Source organism: Ambystoma mexicanum, chromosome 2p (genome assembly GCF_040938575.1).
Source record: "Ambystoma mexicanum isolate Mex_15411 chromosome 2p, UKY_AmexF1_1, whole genome shotgun sequence".
Classification (NCBI taxonomy): Eukaryota; Metazoa; Chordata; class Amphibia; order Caudata; family Ambystomatidae; genus Ambystoma; species Ambystoma mexicanum.
Genome location: NC_090923.1, coordinates 174,251,304 through 174,269,235, shown reverse-complemented (window position 1 = coordinate 174,269,235; position 17,932 = coordinate 174,251,304). Strand labels below are relative to the sequence as shown.

General features: G+C 41.7%; 1 protein-coding gene across 1 annotated transcript in view; it reads left to right on the top strand.

The window, feature by feature from the left end:
• The window catches only part of MBD4 (methyl-CpG binding domain 4, DNA glycosylase), a 172,323-nt gene extending 168,729 nt beyond the window's left edge, over positions 1-3,594 (top strand). The window contains exon 5 of the mRNA XM_069646208.1: positions 999-3,594. Coding sequence (XP_069502309.1) covers positions 999-1,076 — 78 coding nt within the window. The 3' untranslated portion in view covers positions 1,077-3,594. The remainder of the gene's footprint in view (positions 1-998) is intronic.
• Positions 3,595-17,932: the final 14,338 nt, after the last annotated feature.

Sequence of the window (17,932 nt, the reverse complement as noted above, 5' to 3'; positions counted from 1 at the left end):
GAGCTTGCTTCATAAGGTGAATTCAAACTGATCGATCCTAACAACCAAACTGATCGATCCTAACAACCTGTTGTCTTAATTCTTGAACTTTTCAACCAGCCATTCACACTTTTTCCTCCTAGCTTAACATTGTTTTTTTAAGAAAGCAAAAGACTGTACAAATGAAAGACCTGGTGATGTCATGGCTTTTAATTTGTCTCCTCGCTCAAAAGTCAGCTCACAACAAAGCTGAGCCAGTACACAGTCGAAACTCGACCAACCAGCTGTTGTTTTCCCATAGCGTAGCATTAGTTCAAACTGGTTGAATAAATACATTACACTGCAGCTGCATTCTTTGTAATGGAGAAGCTAGTCGTCTTTGAAAATACTGTATATTGTTCAAGGCCGTGCAATATTTATGAAACATAAATGATACATTATAAGAGTATTTTATTACTGAAGGCCACAATGACGAATCTGATTTATTTTATATTTACAAATATTTTGTGTTATCTTAAAACAACTTAATTTGCTTTGTGAACAATGCATCCTGTCTAGGTGTGAATCCATTGCTAACAATTAAAATTAAGCACATTCTAAAATGAATAAACGAACACTATTTATAAATACTTCATGTTTTGCATGTGAAAACCGCCCAGATAAATCAAATTCTGCACATTTGTAGTTGATTCAGTGAATATTTTGTTCTTAAAAAACACCCCAGAGATAACAGTAAAGCAGAGCAATAACACTTTGCAGGCCCAAGCTTGTGTCAATAAGTGCTTTTTGAACTAAATAGTGATTGTTAACATCAACACACGTGTTTGTGTGTTTGTGGGTGCAACATGTTAGACCCAATAGTAAGTAATTTACATATTTTCAGACAAACAGCTTACTCTATCTTGTAAGTCACTCAGAACCTGCTTACATCAACAATGTGATTTTATGCACTGTTGTAACTAATTTCTAAAGGCTGATTGAACAAAATTAATTCTCACTGTTTTAATATTTTGTATTAGGTACACCCTGAAGATCATAAGCTCAATTTCTACCACACCTGGCTTTGGGAAAATCACAAACAGCTAGGTTTGAGCTGAGAACATGCCTTTTGTATGTTTCCCGTATTGGTGAGATTACATGAACCACAATAAGTAATTATTGTGACATGACGTTTACCATGTGAAAGGATGTTCTATACAGAATGTATGCATCAATTAAATGTGTGATGAAATGTACTGAACGGCTTCATGAGGGTAATAGTATACTTGACCATCTCGTGGCAAAACCATGTCTGAACGGGGAGGTGTCAGCCCCACACTGTAAAGTGAAGTAACTCCTTTGCAGTGCAATTTCGAACCTTATGGCATGCAGTCATTTTCAATTGAAAACGAGTTAATACCTATACACATATATATCCATATATATGTGTGCCTATGTATAGATATACTTAACAGGGGCCTGTAAAAAGATGTCTCTTAAAGTTCTTCCATTTCCATCAAGCAGTTCTGGTGACATTCTATTGTGTATGTTATAAAGCTCCCCATCACAAAATAATGTCAATATACTTGTGTACATAGTATACGTTCACAAAGTTAACTTATATATGTGTTCGTTTTATTTGGTTTTTTCCAATGAGTAAAACCCATATTTTACATGAGTCATGTCATACTTGTGTTTACAAATTGTAATTCACAGATATACTTAATTCTAACAAATGAATCATTTGGGTGCCCACTGAAAAAGTTAAATGAAGCAATGAAATCATGTTATACTTATATGTCTGCACTTATGCACATAGCCTGAACCATAAATAACTGCGAGTTTGATGCTTTTTGGCAGGAAAATATACATCGATGTTTAAGCAGAAAAAACAAAATGACGCGAACTCTGCTAACAGTGTGTTTTGTACAAGCTTGTACTTTTGGAAAAGCATTCTTAAACTACAAAAAAACCCTCCTTATTCACGTTGAATATTATTTTTCCCCATTCCTTTCCTCAAGTTGAGAGAAATGGTGTAACTGGAATTGCCGCCCTTAGGGCCCCTAGTCTTGCTGAGTATTCATTGCAAACAACACTTATTAATAGGAACCAGCGGGTGACAGCTGCCAGCATCATCCCCTGGACTAGTCAGTGTAAATGTGCTTTATTCCCCTACACTATTTTTTATTGACCTATGACCATGTGAAAAACTGGACTGGTGCAAATTGCAACATAAAAATTATGAAATGTTAAAAAAATAGACGAGATGTAAAATGTTACAAATACATGAGCATGCTTTACAATGATCACTGTGGAAGGGGAAATGCTCAACACATCTAAATTAGCTTACTGTCCTTTTACATAAATGAAAGCAATGACAAATAATTCTCCTACACCGTTTAATGTGTTCCTTGATCCAACTTCTAGAGAGAATGCTTTATTTTTCTACATATTTTAGCAAAAATTATGTGAAATATTTTTACATCGTACAAATGTACATTTTCGTCTTATTAGCAAAATGTGTACAAGCGTGCTATTTTTGGCATTGGATACTCACAAACCACTCAAAACCAGTGATTAATGTTTATGGTTTTCAGTGCAACATACCTGTATAGTAAAAGAGCAATAAAAAGCCTAACTCTAATGCATTGCATTTTATCAAAATAAAGTGCATCTCCCGCTACAATGGACTATTTTTTCATGCTATGGAAATATACCTTGACTGCAGACTGTACTATTACATAATAAAAAAGCTGTTCAAAATGTTATAATCCAGAACTGCACTTTCTGTAGTCCAAAGCTCACTGTTTGACTAAATATAATTACACTTACTCTTTGCAGCATTTCTGGTGCCCTTTACTGGATGGAGTTTGTTATTCCTGTGTAGTTCAAACCCGAAATGGTTGTAATTTGTATGTACACATCTTTTAAAAAATATGCGTATAAATCAGCATTTTTTTAATAAGCACCTTGTACATACATGCTGGAGAGAGGTGATTTCCTGTCCTTAAACCATCAACAAGGAGAGGGGATGTGGCAGGGATACAAGCCTTTTTCTCATTAAAGGTGTTTTTGTGATTTAAAACACAGTCCGTAAAACCAGTAAGGTTGTGATTTTTCTCAGAAGTAAGTCTGAGATCCCTGAGCCACTGCAGGGTAAGGAGGAAAGATGCCTTTTTATCGTAGCTCATGCATTTCTAATGCACCTGATGACTGATAATCTTTGCATTTGTTGAAAAGTTAATCATTACATCTGATTTAATGCACACTGATCCTTAATAGCTTGGCTGATTTCATAGATCTCCAAAGAAGCTGATTCTAGGGTGTTAATGTTTTATATGGTGTTTTATATCTTTATTTACATTTTCTGTAGAATTCAGTGTTTACAATATTAAACTATTATAGAAAGGAAATGCTAGTATTGCTGCTTTTCTTTTTTTAAATACTTTATTGTTTAAAAAATAAAATAATGAAATTGCATTGATTATTGCTGTCATTGAGTTAAAGAAAATTGTGTAATAATGCATTGTGCTAAAGGTTTTGGGTGCTTCCAAGTTTGGGTGTAAAGATTATTTCAAACTGTGTCACAGAATAAATAAATAAATACAATGTGAGAAATAAAACATTCTCAAAAAAGTATAGTGGCTCAACAAATATTTATTGTAATGCTTTGTAAATAAATCAACACTGTTCAGTTCTCATCAAAACATGCAACATTTGGAGCATCTCTTTATATCCATAATGCATCAGTGAAAAGGGGAATGCATCAAAGTATGTTGTTACATATCCTAAAAAATATTTTAAATTGCAACAAGAAGTAAATACTAAAGCATGCTGGATTTGGTAAATGTTTACCCTATCTCTAAATCTTTGAAATATTCCAAGATCAACTTGCCTCGTTACTGTGCTCATATCACTGCTGACAAGATATTTCTAAAGCAACAGACATCATCCAATGCTCAGTGTTGCATCTTCCTAGGGGAATTTGGAGGGGATATGTGGATGACTATTGGTGGCATTATCGTATGAGATAACTCATCTATCCTCGGTGAAGCATTGTATAATAGAAAGTTCCCTTGCTCGTTAGGAAGAAAATAAACAGTCTCTGATATCTGTTATAATAGTATCATCATCATCTTTTTTAAGTATGTCTGTTTGTAGTGTGCTCCGAGACCCCCAACCGGCCCATAGAGTCAGGGTTTGCTCAGAAGCACTTTAAGACAAGATAGCAGCACCCATGAGATGAATAGAGGTGCAGATTTATACTTCAACACCAATCAATAAGGACAACTCAAACGGTTTGGCAAAGGAAGTCCGTTAAATGACAAGTACAAAAAACGGGAAGTTATGAACATCAGCAATGGTGCGATCTTCCTTCTCGCTTCAACTCCAACTAACTTCATGAAAATCGTAACATTTATACTAAAAACTTGCCATCATTGACATCTAACACTCAAAAGTTGACATGCAATTCTATTGGTTAAGAAAAGGTAACTTTAATATAGGTGCTATATCTGTATATGCTAACAGAGTGAAGGGATTGGGTAAACACTGTCAGGTGGGCATCTAAGCCCTTCCTTCACAAATGGCTACTGCACACGTCACTAAAAGTATGACGTCCTATTGGTTCTACTAACTATAGGACCCTAGATTACTTGGTCCATTGTGATTGGGTTGGCACCACCCCATGCATACTTTGCCACTTTGCTTAGCAGCACGCAGAATGGTCGGCCAGGTGCGGGTGCCCCTTAGTTACCCAGCCTTCCTCCAATTATTTTTACAATCAATCATCACTTTAGTAGCTATGTGTCAATTATTTCACTGTGGTTGGCCTCGAGACTGCCTCTTCTGTCTGGAAAAGTTTCCGATATCTTCGTCTGGCCTGGTGCCATGCGTAGGTGTGAACTCTCGCTTCTTCTTGCTCGGCTGGTCACGTGATTCGGACACCGTGAATTTGCCTCTTTTCCATCAATTTGTGTATTTGATTTTCGTTTCATCCACCACCCACCTGCGTCTTCTTATCTTGACCATTCAGAGGCAGGATATTCTGTTCTTAGTTTCAATTAAATGTAGCTACTGTTCATCTCGTCTACTGATACGACCTTGGCTTCTCTGGCACGAGTTGCCTCAGCTGAGTTTTGTTTCAGCCGTCTCTTCTTGATTTTGCTAAATATGAAGCTTTCTTTCGTGTGGCATTTAGTAACTCTTCGGTTTATTCTACCTTTTATGCAAAGTGGAATTACACTTATATAACGTACTTCGTTTGAGGTAGATTATGTATAGTGGCGCTACTAAGCATAGCAAGCTGCACTGTTTTCTTAGCTTTCTTGCGGTTCCAAGCATATGTACAGGTTTAAACTGGTCAAATATCTTTGCCACACTTACAGCTTAAGCTTCTTACATTTGACATCATCCTTTCATGCTGTTTCGTCTCTTTACGTCATTCTCTGGTCGTTATTTCTTCTATAGGTGAGTCAGTCCGGGTTCTCGTGACGTCACCATTCATCTTCCATTAAAACCTTATTAGTTTCTTCAGGGACTGTACTCAGACGATCTTTGTTTCATTTCATTTGTTGATAGGGTTTCCTCAATGGATACTTTACTGTCCATGGTTTCCTTGGTACTGGTACTTCAATAGGTGCTGTTCTTCTAATAGGTACTGGACAGAGCCCTACTGCGGCTCTCTGCTGGTTTATTTGCTCATCATACGTCACATATCTTGGTGTGAACTTTTCTGGTACTTCAAAATGGGCGGTTGGAGTGCAGGCTTTATTTGGGACATCCTCTACACTCCCCCCCTCTGGGCGATTCATCGTAAACTTTCTCCTCCTTCTTTGGATCCATCTTCTTTGGTTCCTCTGTATTCACCTTCACGTCATCGCTTGGGTTCAGTCTTTCTTCATCTTCAGGGTCTGTACACAATGGTCTAAAGAAATGTCTCTTTGGGGTCCATATCTTTATTACTCCTTTTAAACTTCCTGTTGTTCTCACATGCTCGTCCTTGTTCCATGTCATCAGTTTACACTGTCCATTTGGGCTGCAGTAGACCCATCTTCCCACATCATTTCTGTGCTTTCTGGGATAGAGAAACTTTGTTCCCTCAGGTGCATGAATGCTAGATTTCACAAAGTGTCTTATTTCCTCATCAGTCAGGTCTTTGGACTTCCATCCTGGCTTGACATCAATCATGATCTTCATCCCTATAGCTTTCTTCGCAGTCTTCTGGCACTGAGAGATTATTTTCTTAATAACATAGAATCCTAGTAAAATCATCACTAGCTAGGCTCCCAGGAACTTGAATGCATCTGCCATCCATTGTGGGACCCATGAGAATGGTGATCCAAACCAGCTGTCATCAACAACTTCGTCAGTTTAATCAATCATCTGATTTTGTAGCTTTGTCAGCATACCTTTGGCTTCTGTTAGAGCTCCATTTTCCTCGTCGTGAGAAGGTATAAATGTGCAGCAGGATTCTCCGATTTTTGCACAGACTCCTCCATCCATAGCTGTAATCATGTCAAGTACGTATCTGTTTTGGAGAGTCATCAGTCGGATTGCCCTTAATTCTTCTTTGATTGCGTTGAATCCCTTTATGGTTGTGTTTATGGTCTACAGTAACTCCCATCTGGTTTTCTGCAACCATTTAGTATTTGCCCCTACTTGGAATCTTGGCATGAAGATTGTAGCGAACACTGATGAGGTGAGGCTGAACAGTCTGTGTTCATATGGGATTGCATGAAAAGCTTCTTCAGATTTGGCAGAAAAATAATCCTCCCTCTTAAGTCGAGTCAGCAGTTCCAGAGATCTCTTCTTCCGCAGGTGAGCATCTGCTTTAGGGAAACTGTCAATATTCAAGTCACTTTTCAGGATCACCAAAGCCGGAACGTGGACCTTCACTGTTGTGCATATACCTCCCCAGTTTCACGGCAGTCTGATGTATGCTTTGGATCTACATGTCCAATAATTATCCATAATTACTGCAGTTCTATGCACCATTCGTCCACAGTTCTGATTCTCTCCCATCTTTCTTGTGCCATTATTCCTGAAGCACAATTTTGTGTTTTCTAGTGGTACTATCTGCAAGGGTCCTCCTCTGTCCTCGACCCATGTCAGCAGTTTTGCAAGCTTTGACCATAATGGCTTGCATATCCTCTGCGCATTCTCAATTGCTTCTTTACAGGCTCCAAGGACCATCCATGCTCTGCAAATTACTACTCCTTTCTCCCATTCGTCTGGTGAAAGCACTGTTCTCCAAATCTGCATCTGGCCTCTGTTTTTCCAATTTTGAGCCTCTTCTGGAGTTTTTCCTTGGACGTTCATTTTCTGATTTGCTTCTCTTCTAATCTCTGCTCCTTTAACTCCAGGCTTCTCATATATGATCACAATGTGTTTTGTCTTTCCATTGTTTCTTGTCTTTATGTCCTGGACATAATCGTCTTCATTTGGATCGGTTGTTTCAGTTGCCCATTTCAGTGAGGCGTCACTACCCATGAACTGGCCTCTGGCTTTGCACATGGCTACGTGCGAAAGACAGTGTGCTATCTGGAGATCAATTTCTATAGCTACAAAGATCTTGGACTTCCCCATGCTGTATGGTAGGAGTGCACAAACAAAGCATTCCCCTTCTGAACTCCGTCTTCCAGCTTCTTTCATATGCTGGTACCAAATGTTGTTTCCCAAATGTGCTGTGCTGTCCAAGTAATCGTTTAGTTCACTATCATCTCCATGCATGCTTCTCTTGATTCTTAGGGTTTTCCTGTAGTTTGCTATAACTACATCCCTGAATGCATCTGTATGGCTCCTTCTTGCTGGAGGATTCTCAGGTATCCCGGTCATTGGCGCAGGCCTCCTCATTGGTGCCATTTCAGTAGACAAAAGTCTGGCAGTTCTTTCCTTGTCCTCGTATATCTCCTTCTTTCTGGTTGGAAATGTCCTTATCCGCTCTGGCATTGGTACAGTATATGGTTGTACTGTAGAACTTGTTCTTGTCCCTTTCACTGGAACATATATGCTCAGTGCTGTTGTCTCTGTGGGTTTATTCTTCAACTCCTCTTATCTTTTTCGTACTCTGGATATGAACGGCCATAATGAATCTGCCATTAGTTGTGCTCGTGCAGAGATCCTCTCTGGGTTTGCTCTTGCCTTTCTTGGTGTTGGATCAAGAGTTTCTAATACTGCAGTTTCTGCTGGCCTTCTTTCCGACTCTTCTTGTCTCTCCATGACATCTGCTTTCTTCGCTTGGCTCTTTACTTTGCTTGTAGTGGGATTTATCATAGTAGGCAGTCTTTTCTTCTCCCATGCTTTGGATTGTGGTTTTGCAGTCATTGACACTAGGCCTGGTGTATGTGCATTCAATGTTTGCATGCGTGTGGTTGTCAGTAACCTTTTCACATTCATACTCTGCCGACCCTGTCTCCGGCTTTTCGATTTGCTTGTTACCACAAGTGTGTGTGTATCATTGCTAATCACATCCATCTCAAGTTCATTCATTCCCCCATCAGATCTTCTAGGGACTGGAATGACTATGTAAGGTCTGGGTGCTTTCGTAGGTTTCATGCGTGCATCATTAGGTGGGTGCACTGGAATTGGAACGCTTTGTGCACCAATAAAAAATGCAGTTCTGATTGTCAATGATAGTAAAACAATGATGAATATAATACATAAATACATTATGCCCCTGTAGGTCAGGTGGCAGCATTTACTTCCAGAGAAGTGTGGACATCTTTCCTCCTGCGGGAGGACGAGGTTGCTGCTCTGGATCCCCATGTCGATCAATCGTTGAAATGTTAACTTTTAATATAATTGTTTAGGAAATATTGTCTCTGGATTCTGTTGGTTCTGTTTGTGAGCTGCAGGAACTTAACCAATTGTCTCTCCTTGTCTGAACACTGGATTGTCTGTTATTTCTGGATACAGTTCTCTTTTTCTATGTGTGTGTCAAAAATAGGCAATAATCCTCTCTATTGTGCATGTTCAAAATATACTAACTCCCAGTCTGTGCCCCTGATCTGCTTCATTCTACATTCAATACACATGTTGTGTATTTGTCCATATGAAAAATAAGACATAAGATGTCTGACACTGCTCTCTCGATCTGTCCCTTGGCAGAAAGTTTGAAATCTTCTCAAATAGTTCTGTTGATCGTTAGAAAGTTCCACTTGCATCACGATTCCTTGCAAATGCATGTCCATCTGTGTACAATTAGCTGGGTCTTTGATGAATGTGAGGACGTCAACATCTACAGGTCCCCCACTAGCTCTTGAAAATCAGTGATTAAACGGAAGAAAACGTTGCTGGCCAACCTACTGTCTTCTGGTGACAGCGACATTTGTCCTGTCTTGCTGAGGTTCAGGACTGTAGGCTTTCACTTCACTGTGAACAGTGTCTGCACTTTCCGCTTGCGTGGAGAGCAACTAGGATCACAATGCTGTTTAGGATTATGCTCAGATGTTCTGTATTTGCTGGATTTCGAAGAAATGTTAGTACGTCTGTCGTTCTCCCGACAAGATTTGGACAGTCTTCGATTAGGCGAAAGAACAATACATTGGGCCTCATCACGAGTTTGGCGGTAACCCTTAAATGTGGCGGTAGCGCTATTACCGCCGCATTTAAGGGTCCGCCAAATCACAGCTTTTTCAGAGATCACGACCAATACTCAAGCTGGCCAGAGACAAAGGGGAAATTCAATATGATAGTGATAAAGTTCAGATCTTTCCTGACTTCTCACCAGCGGTGCAAGCCTCTCGCAGAGCCTTTGGAGGAGTAAAGTGCCGCCTACCAGAGGAACAAATCCAATACTCAATGCTCTTTCTGGCCAAATTGCGTATTCTCCATGCCAAAAAAACACAATTCTTTACGTCACCGGAGGACGCCAACGCCTTCTTAGACAACATCGAATGCCGCCCCCATGCAAATTGCCAAGACCACAAAGGAGAGAGAGAAACGGGAGAGACCCACCCTGAGCATTTTCACATCCCGCTTGACATGGGAGTTTGAAACAGGAGCATAAGTCTGTAATATATACCACAGGATCGGCAATCCTTGGAGGGCACTAGCGCCTCAAGTACAGCACTGTTCACAAAGTTATTAGGGGAGGGGTTAACTTCGGGTGGGTTGGGGGTTGCCCGACAGGGAGGGGAAGGAGTACCCAGAAGAATCAAGTTAGTTGTTCGAAACGTGCAACTGTCGTGGCCAGAGCCGGCCCCGCTTGACCCCAACCGAGTCCTAGAACTCCACAGCACCTACACGAACATCCATTTCTAAATGACATGCAACCAAGAAATGTTGCTTCATATACCCAGACACACCAAACAGAAACTGTGCTGCAGAAACAATGGAGAAAGTCCAAACAAATTCAAATGAGTCACATGGAACATTAAAGGGGGTAACCAGCCGTCAAAAACGAGGAGGTTGATACAATACCTGCGTCGACTCGACATAACATCGACGTGCCTCTTGTCCAAGAGACACACCTACGACTCAACTCAGAAAACCACTGGGCGAAAAATATGGGGATGCCACAGATACTTCACCTCCTTCTCCTCATATGCGAGAGGAGTCGCCATCCTAATTAATAAAACAACAAATTTTAAATTAATCCGGACCCAGAATGACTCTGAGGGAAGAACACTGCTCGTCCACGGAACCATAGACGGGGAAGAAATAATCTTGATCAACTCCTATGGCCCCAACGTAGATGGCTCCAATAATTTTGACTGGGTCCAGATGCATATCGAGTCAAACAGAGATGCCACAGTAATATGGGGGGGAGGCCTCAACACCCCACTCGAGCCAAGCATGGACAAGACACACAAGACATCAGCCCCATGCTCCAAGGCAAGCCTACAAATAACCGAAATATGTAAAGCCCACGACCTCATTGATATATGGAGAAGCAAACACCGTGACTCACAAGAATTCACTTTCTACTCCTGGGTACACAAGTCCAGCTCGAGACTGGATTATATCCTCGTATCAGCTCACAGTTGACTCCAATGGGGCGAATGTTAAATTCTACCCAGGACCATCTCGGACCACTCAGCGGTCACCTTAAAGTGCATAACATTCCGAAGCGACTCCACCAGACCCCAATGGAGATTTAAATACAGGGCCCTCCAAGATCAAATCTTTGCTGACAAACTGCGAGCTGAACTGATCACCTTTCTCTAAACAAAACAAGGCACGGTGGCATCGCCAGGAACCCTCTGGGAAACACTAAAATGCTTCACCAGTGGGATTTGCCTAGCAAAAGAAAATGGAATCCTAAAAATGTTGAAAAGAGAGCTAGACCCAACTGAAGACCGACTTAAAATCCTTGAACGAGCAGTAACAACCACAAGTTCCCCTAGCACTCGAGCAGCACTCAAGACGGAACTAGAAACTTTCAGAACACTGGCAGAGAGAGAAATCAAGTTCCTAACAAGTCACCACAAGATCCGACAGTATGGCGAGGGTCAACGACCCGGCGCACTACTCGCAAGACTGATTACTGCGGAACGTAAACCCACGACTGTCGAAGCAGTGCTAGACCCATCAGGTACTCTCGTATACTCCGACGACGACATACTGGAAACATTCCGTAAATTCTATCAAAACTTGTATAACTCCAATTATGCCAGGGACACCACCGAAATAACACAATACCTCAACACAACCGAATTATACTGGACAAGTGCCGAACTCCAGTAACCGCTGAACATGCCCATCACTACAGAAGAGATCCTAGAAGTCATCAAAGAATTACCAAGTACCAAAGCCCCTGGACCTGATGGCCTAACAGGAGAATTCTACAAATTCTTTGCAGATCTCTTGGCCCCACTCCTCCTCCAAGTGTACGAAGAAGCTATAGAAAAGGACCAGCTCCCACCAACACTCTATATGGCGAATATCATCCTCTTGCACAAAACGGGCAAACCGAAGGAAGACAGTGCCTCCTACAGACCCATATCATTAATAAACTTTGACAACAAAATATTTGCAAAAATTCTAACTAAAAGGTTGATCCCACTCATGCCCGCAATGGTGCTGGCGGACCAGGCAGGATTTGTACCAGGCAGAAACACCTCATTTGGCCTCAGAAGAATTTTCGGAGCAATGGAAGCCCTGAACCCGGAAGAACAGGCGGTAGCAGTGCTGCTCGACACTCAGAAAGCGTTCGACTCCGTGGATTGGCCCTTTTTATTTGCAATATTGTAGCGGATGGGTCTAGGAAAACAATTCGTACACATGATAGGCCTCCTCTACAAACACCCGTCATCAAGAATAAGACTTGGAAACAAAACCTCCTCCGAAATCATTTTACGCAGAGGGACCAGACCGGGTTGCCCACTGTCAGCATTGCTTTTCGCCCTGGTCATGGAACCCCTAGCGTCAGACCTTAGGCTTTATCACCTACACAGAGGCCTCACCTTTGGTCTGCACAAACTGGTGGTATCACTATATACCGACGAAATTGCACGACCCACAAGACAACTTGAACCCTGTGATGCGAGCAGTACTCAAATTTGGCAACTTCTCAGGACTGAAAATCAACAATTCAAAATCAATAATCTTCCCTCTCACGGAGGCAAACGGAGTATTCCAAGACGACTTTGGATTCCACTGGCAACACTCTAAGGTCAGATACCTGGGGATACTAATGTCCAAATCTAGCAAAGACTTCATGCAAGACAACTACGAAACGACACTCGACACCATCCAAACCAAAGTGAATAGATGGAAGACGCTTCCACTGGGGCAGAGTGTCCCTGGCTAAATGGTAATTCTCCCCAAACTGCTCTATCTCTTCACGAATATCCCTCTACTACTTCCGCAAAGATTCCTACAACGAATCAAGTCCATTCTCCTAGACCTGGTCTGGGCAGGCAAAATTGCCCAAGTAGCCCACACCATCATGATTCTGCCCATAACACAAGGAGGTTTGATATTACCTGACATAGAGGGCTCCTATTGGGCAGCACAGGCACAATACCTGAGTCACTGGTATGCAATATAATCCATCCGGCCACATGTGCAAATTGACAAATCCACTTCAATTTTATCCACTACCATACTCCAGCAAATCTCCACGCTCACAGAACAACAATATCTGCCGCCTGCTCTCGATGTGGCCATTCAGAAGCCGACTTCGTCCACCTGGCATGGTCCTGCCCCGAAATAGAAGCATTCTGGCGAGCAGTCTTAGAGAAAATATGAAAATATCAGCGATAATCTGGGTACAACTAGACCCTGATCCAACACTGACCATGTTGAGCTTAACCAACCAACAACCAGACAACACCAGGAGACTTGCAAACCTGCTCCTAGTCCTGGCACGCAGATGAATAGCATGTAACTGGGGTAGAGGGCCACCACCAAATCTGAAGCAGTGGTTACCTGATGTCATGTATTGCCAAGATGTCGAGACGAGCTATATAAGGACACTACCCCTTCATGCGCGCCCCCGGACATCTGGGGCCTGTACATAGCATACCTGTTAGCAGCAGATGACCACACGAGCTCACAGGCTTCGTCGCAAAACCAAAATGAACTACCTGACACTTCAATAACAGCCACGGATACCACACAATAATTGCAACCGAACTTTCAAGCAACAATGCTGAACATCAAGAGGGAGGTCAGACAAGAGGGGGAGAGAGGGAGGGTTAAGGTTCACACTGACCGGTGCACAGTCCTGTAATGTATTGAATTTTTTTGTTGTTGTTGAAAACCAATAGAGAAAGTTTAAAAAACAAAAAAAAAAACTTCTATACACATCAATTTGTGTTATTTATTCATGAGAAGCCATTTCTGGCGGTGGTGGTGAAATTTGACTTTTAACCGCCATGTAACTCACTTGAATGTGCTTCAAATGGCCTTTTCCCAAAAACGCGCCATTGCTGGCAGTGGTGGTGAAAAGTTACATAGGATCAGTGACTGGGATCAGATCAAAGCCGTGTTTGTGCTCGGTTGCTGCTTAACTCTATCGGTGTGTGTGGCTAGGCACCGTGATAGGCTGCTATAGTATTGCATAAGCTCTAGAAAGCCTTGGTACAAGGCGTGTTGCCTCTTGTGCCGACTTGGCATCTATGACATGCACTGGGGAGACCGCTGTGATGCGGCGCTGTAGGCTTACCTGCATCCACTCGCTACTGCTGATGGCCGTGTCTGTGAAGGTGCTGTAGTTGCGCGCATGCGTATAGACTACTTGTTCGTGTCTACGCAACCATAGATCGTTTGCGCATGCGCGCGCGATTAGTGTTCCTGTCTTTTGGGAACTAGGGAAATGGTGTCTAAATCTACGCTATCATTGTGTGTTAGGATGCATGAAGCGTGTCTATTCCTCTCATAATGAGGGGTCTGGGTGTCCTGGCACCAGCTGACTTTGCTCAATGCGGTGTTATGGACTTGTGTGAGGCACCAGTGAATTGGCAACATGTCATTATGTTCAATTTTGTGGTCACATCCAAAGATTAAGTACAATGCATGCGTGACTGGCAGTTCACATTATTTCAGCCATTGTATTCATTGTTACATCATAGATTATAGACACATCTTTCTTTGATTTTTAACACTTTAGGTTCTTATTGCAGAAAAACACAGATTCCACTTCATTCATGATTTTATATCACCTTGGGGTCTTATTTCAGAAAAACAGGTTCCACTCAATGGAAACATTTAAACCGTTTTTTACCGTATCTAGACGGTGTATCCATTTTTGCTCTAATTTTCTCAATTCTAAATCCCTGTCTCTTCCTCTGGCTTTGGGATTGATGGTTTGAATGACACACCATCTCAATTCTGTGTGTTTGTGTTTCTTTTGGACGAAGTGAGCCACCATTGGTTTGTCCTCTATGGTGTTTTTGAGGCAGGATCTGTGCTCGCAGATCCTTTGTCTAACTTCACGCTTACTTTTACTTAAATATAATAGGTTGCACGGGCATTTGATCATTTAAATGCTCCACTTAGTGAGGCAATTTGAGAATGTTCTGTACTTCCAAATGGTGCCGTTGAGGGATACTTCTTTCTGATCTTGTGTAAGGTGGCGCACTGAACACTTTCCACAGCGATAATGTCCAACTACGGGTGGGAGATGCCAGAGTGTGGATTGGAGTGTTGTTTTGGCTTTCTCTGTCGGGTACGTATGTACCAGATGGTCTTTCAGATTTCTACTTCTTTTGAATGCAAATCGTGGCGTTTCTGGTAAGAAGGTGTCTGTTTGTAACAAATGCAGTTCGTCAGGATAGTCTTTCTGAGTGTGTTGCTGACAGGTGAGAAAGTAGTGACGCATGTCATCTTTTCCTTGTGTTCTACTCTTGCCCGTTTAGTCAGGCAGTCTGTTCTGTTTGTATTTCTAGCTGTTTTTCATGCTTTTCTGATGATTGCTGCTGGGTATCCCCTAGCTTTCAGGCGGTTTTCTAGGTCTTTCCCGTGCCGGTCGTACTCCGGTAAGGTGGTGCAGTTCCTTCTTATTCTGAGGAATTGCCCGAATGGTAAATTTGCCTTCAAAGCTTGTGGGTGAAAGCTGGAGAATTTCAGTAATGTGTTTTTGTCCGTGGGTTTTCGATATAAAGTTGTTGTAATCGTCCCATCACCTATTCTGAGGATGTTGAGGTCCAGGAATGCCAGGTTGCTGGTGTCATAGTGCATCGTGAAATTGATACATATGTATACACTGTTGAGCCTTGTGTGTATTTCCTGCAATACCGTGATGCTGCCTCTCCGGATGGTGAAAATGTTGTCAATGTATCTCACCCATCCTACTAAGTTGTTCCTGTATTTGTTGTTGTCGTTGTATATGAAATGGTTTTCCAGGTTGTCCATGTGGAGATTTGCGATATCTGGTGCGAATGTCGATCCCGTGCTGGTGCCTCTGATTTGCTCATAGAATTGCCCCTGGTATATGAAGTAGTTCTCCGTTAGAGCCAGGTGGATGCATTCTTGGATGAATGAGGTTGGTGTGGATACATCTGACCGTTTATCTAGATATTCTTTCAGTACATTGATACATTGAGTTTGCGGTATGCTTGTGTACAGCGCTTCAACATCAAACATGACGAGTATGTCGTGTTGTGATGTCTGGATGTTGTTCAGATGGTGAATCATGGCTGTTGTGTCCTGGATGAAGGATTTCATTTTTCTGACGCATGGTCGGTGGAAGACATATGTATATATGGACAAAGGCTCCAGTATTGACCCTATGGCGGAAACTATTGGTCTTCCCGGTGGTTTTACTGTATTTTTGTGGATTTTGGGGATGCAGTAGAATGCTGGTATGACTGGGTGTTCTTTGGTGAGGAATGCTTTTTCGTCCTCATCGATCCATCCTTGTGTATTGGCGTAGAGCATGAGGCTTTTGATTTCTTCTGCAAGGCGCAGTGTGGGGTTAATGTCCAGTTTTTTGTAGAAACATGTATCACTTAGTTGTTTGAGGGTTTCTTCTTCATATAACTCTCTGCCCCAGAGGACTATACCGCCTCCCTTATCGGCGGGTTTCACTAGGAAGAGGTCGTTGGTTTCAAGGTTCTTCAAGGCTTTCCTTTCTGTCTGTGTAAGATTGTCTCTGTAATGATTTTTGGTTTTGAAGATGCTTTCCACTTCTCTCAAGATTCTATTCTCAAAGGTAAGTATCTCTGGGCAAACCATAGATGTGATGGGCATGAAGTTGGATTTTGGTTTCAATCCTGTCGTGGTAGGGTCTTTGTCTTTATCCCCTGTAGAGTTCCGGAAGAAGTACTGTAATCGTATCAATCAAAAAAACTTTCTCATTTCCACCTCGGTGGTAAAGCGATCTGCTTTGCTTTTGGGAATGAAGCTTAGTCCTTTACTGAGAACTTCTGTATCTTCTGGGGTCAGGCAGTACTTGCTCAAATTGAAAATTGGGATCACCAAGTTTGTTGGAGTTGTGTCGTCCACTGCTGTGTCCACATCCCGTGGTAGCCTTGTTGTCTCGGTCTACCCTGTTTGCCGCGCCCCTGAAAAAAGTGTTGTTGTGCTCTTGGTTTTGTCGATGTGGAGGGGCCTCTTGGTGGTGACCCTGACCCGCTACTGTTGGACGAGTTAGAAAATGATACAAATTTCCTCGATGGTCTTTGTGGATTACTTCCACCTGTCCTATTGGTGTTGCCGCTGTTCTATTGTTGGTAAAAGCCTGGGACTAGATAAGGATATGTCTGCTCCTCTTTGTAGTTTTGGATGTCCTTTTTCAGTTTCCAAATTTTTTAATCTAATGTGAACTCCTTGAATTTCTTGATTTAAATCACATGAAAAATAAAAATTGTTAATGTGTTACATGAAATTTGGGTGCTCACTTATGTAGAGATCATATGCTGTGATTTGTCAAACGTGTGCTGTATCTACTACCGGCAAGTGGTAGACAGGTGGAGTAGCATGTGTCCCCGCACTTCTAAACTGAAACAAACATGGCCAGGATTGCCTGTCCCTCTAAATGATCATTGAGATGATACAACACAAGCAATGAGAAAAATAAACTAACATTGGCAAAGACAATAGTTTGGGTGTTTGCATTAGTTTATTGTATTTTACGTGTATGGGCATGAATTACTTTAAAGGTTTCAAATATATCTGCAAATTATTTTTTGAAGGCATATATCAATAATAGACATCAGAATAGACTACTGTCTGGGTGAATGTAGACCTTTTACTCTATAACTAATGTTATGTGTCTGCAAACACTCATTTACAGTTACTGACATGTTTGAAACTTGTAAATGAATTACTGACAGTACAAGGGATGCCTCTGCAGTATTCTGTGGCGTGCTAGGGTCTTTACAGTATTGTTTGCAGGTGTGGATGATAGCTATAGTGGAGGGTCTTTATGTACCAAAACCAATAAAAAGGGATACACGTGCTACTCATACCCAACAAACAAAATGTATAATCCCTGAGACGTGGTCCTGTCGAAAGGCTGTTGGAGAGAAAGGTAACTTCTGACTCCATCACAAAATGGTACAAGATTTTGGAGTCAAATATAATC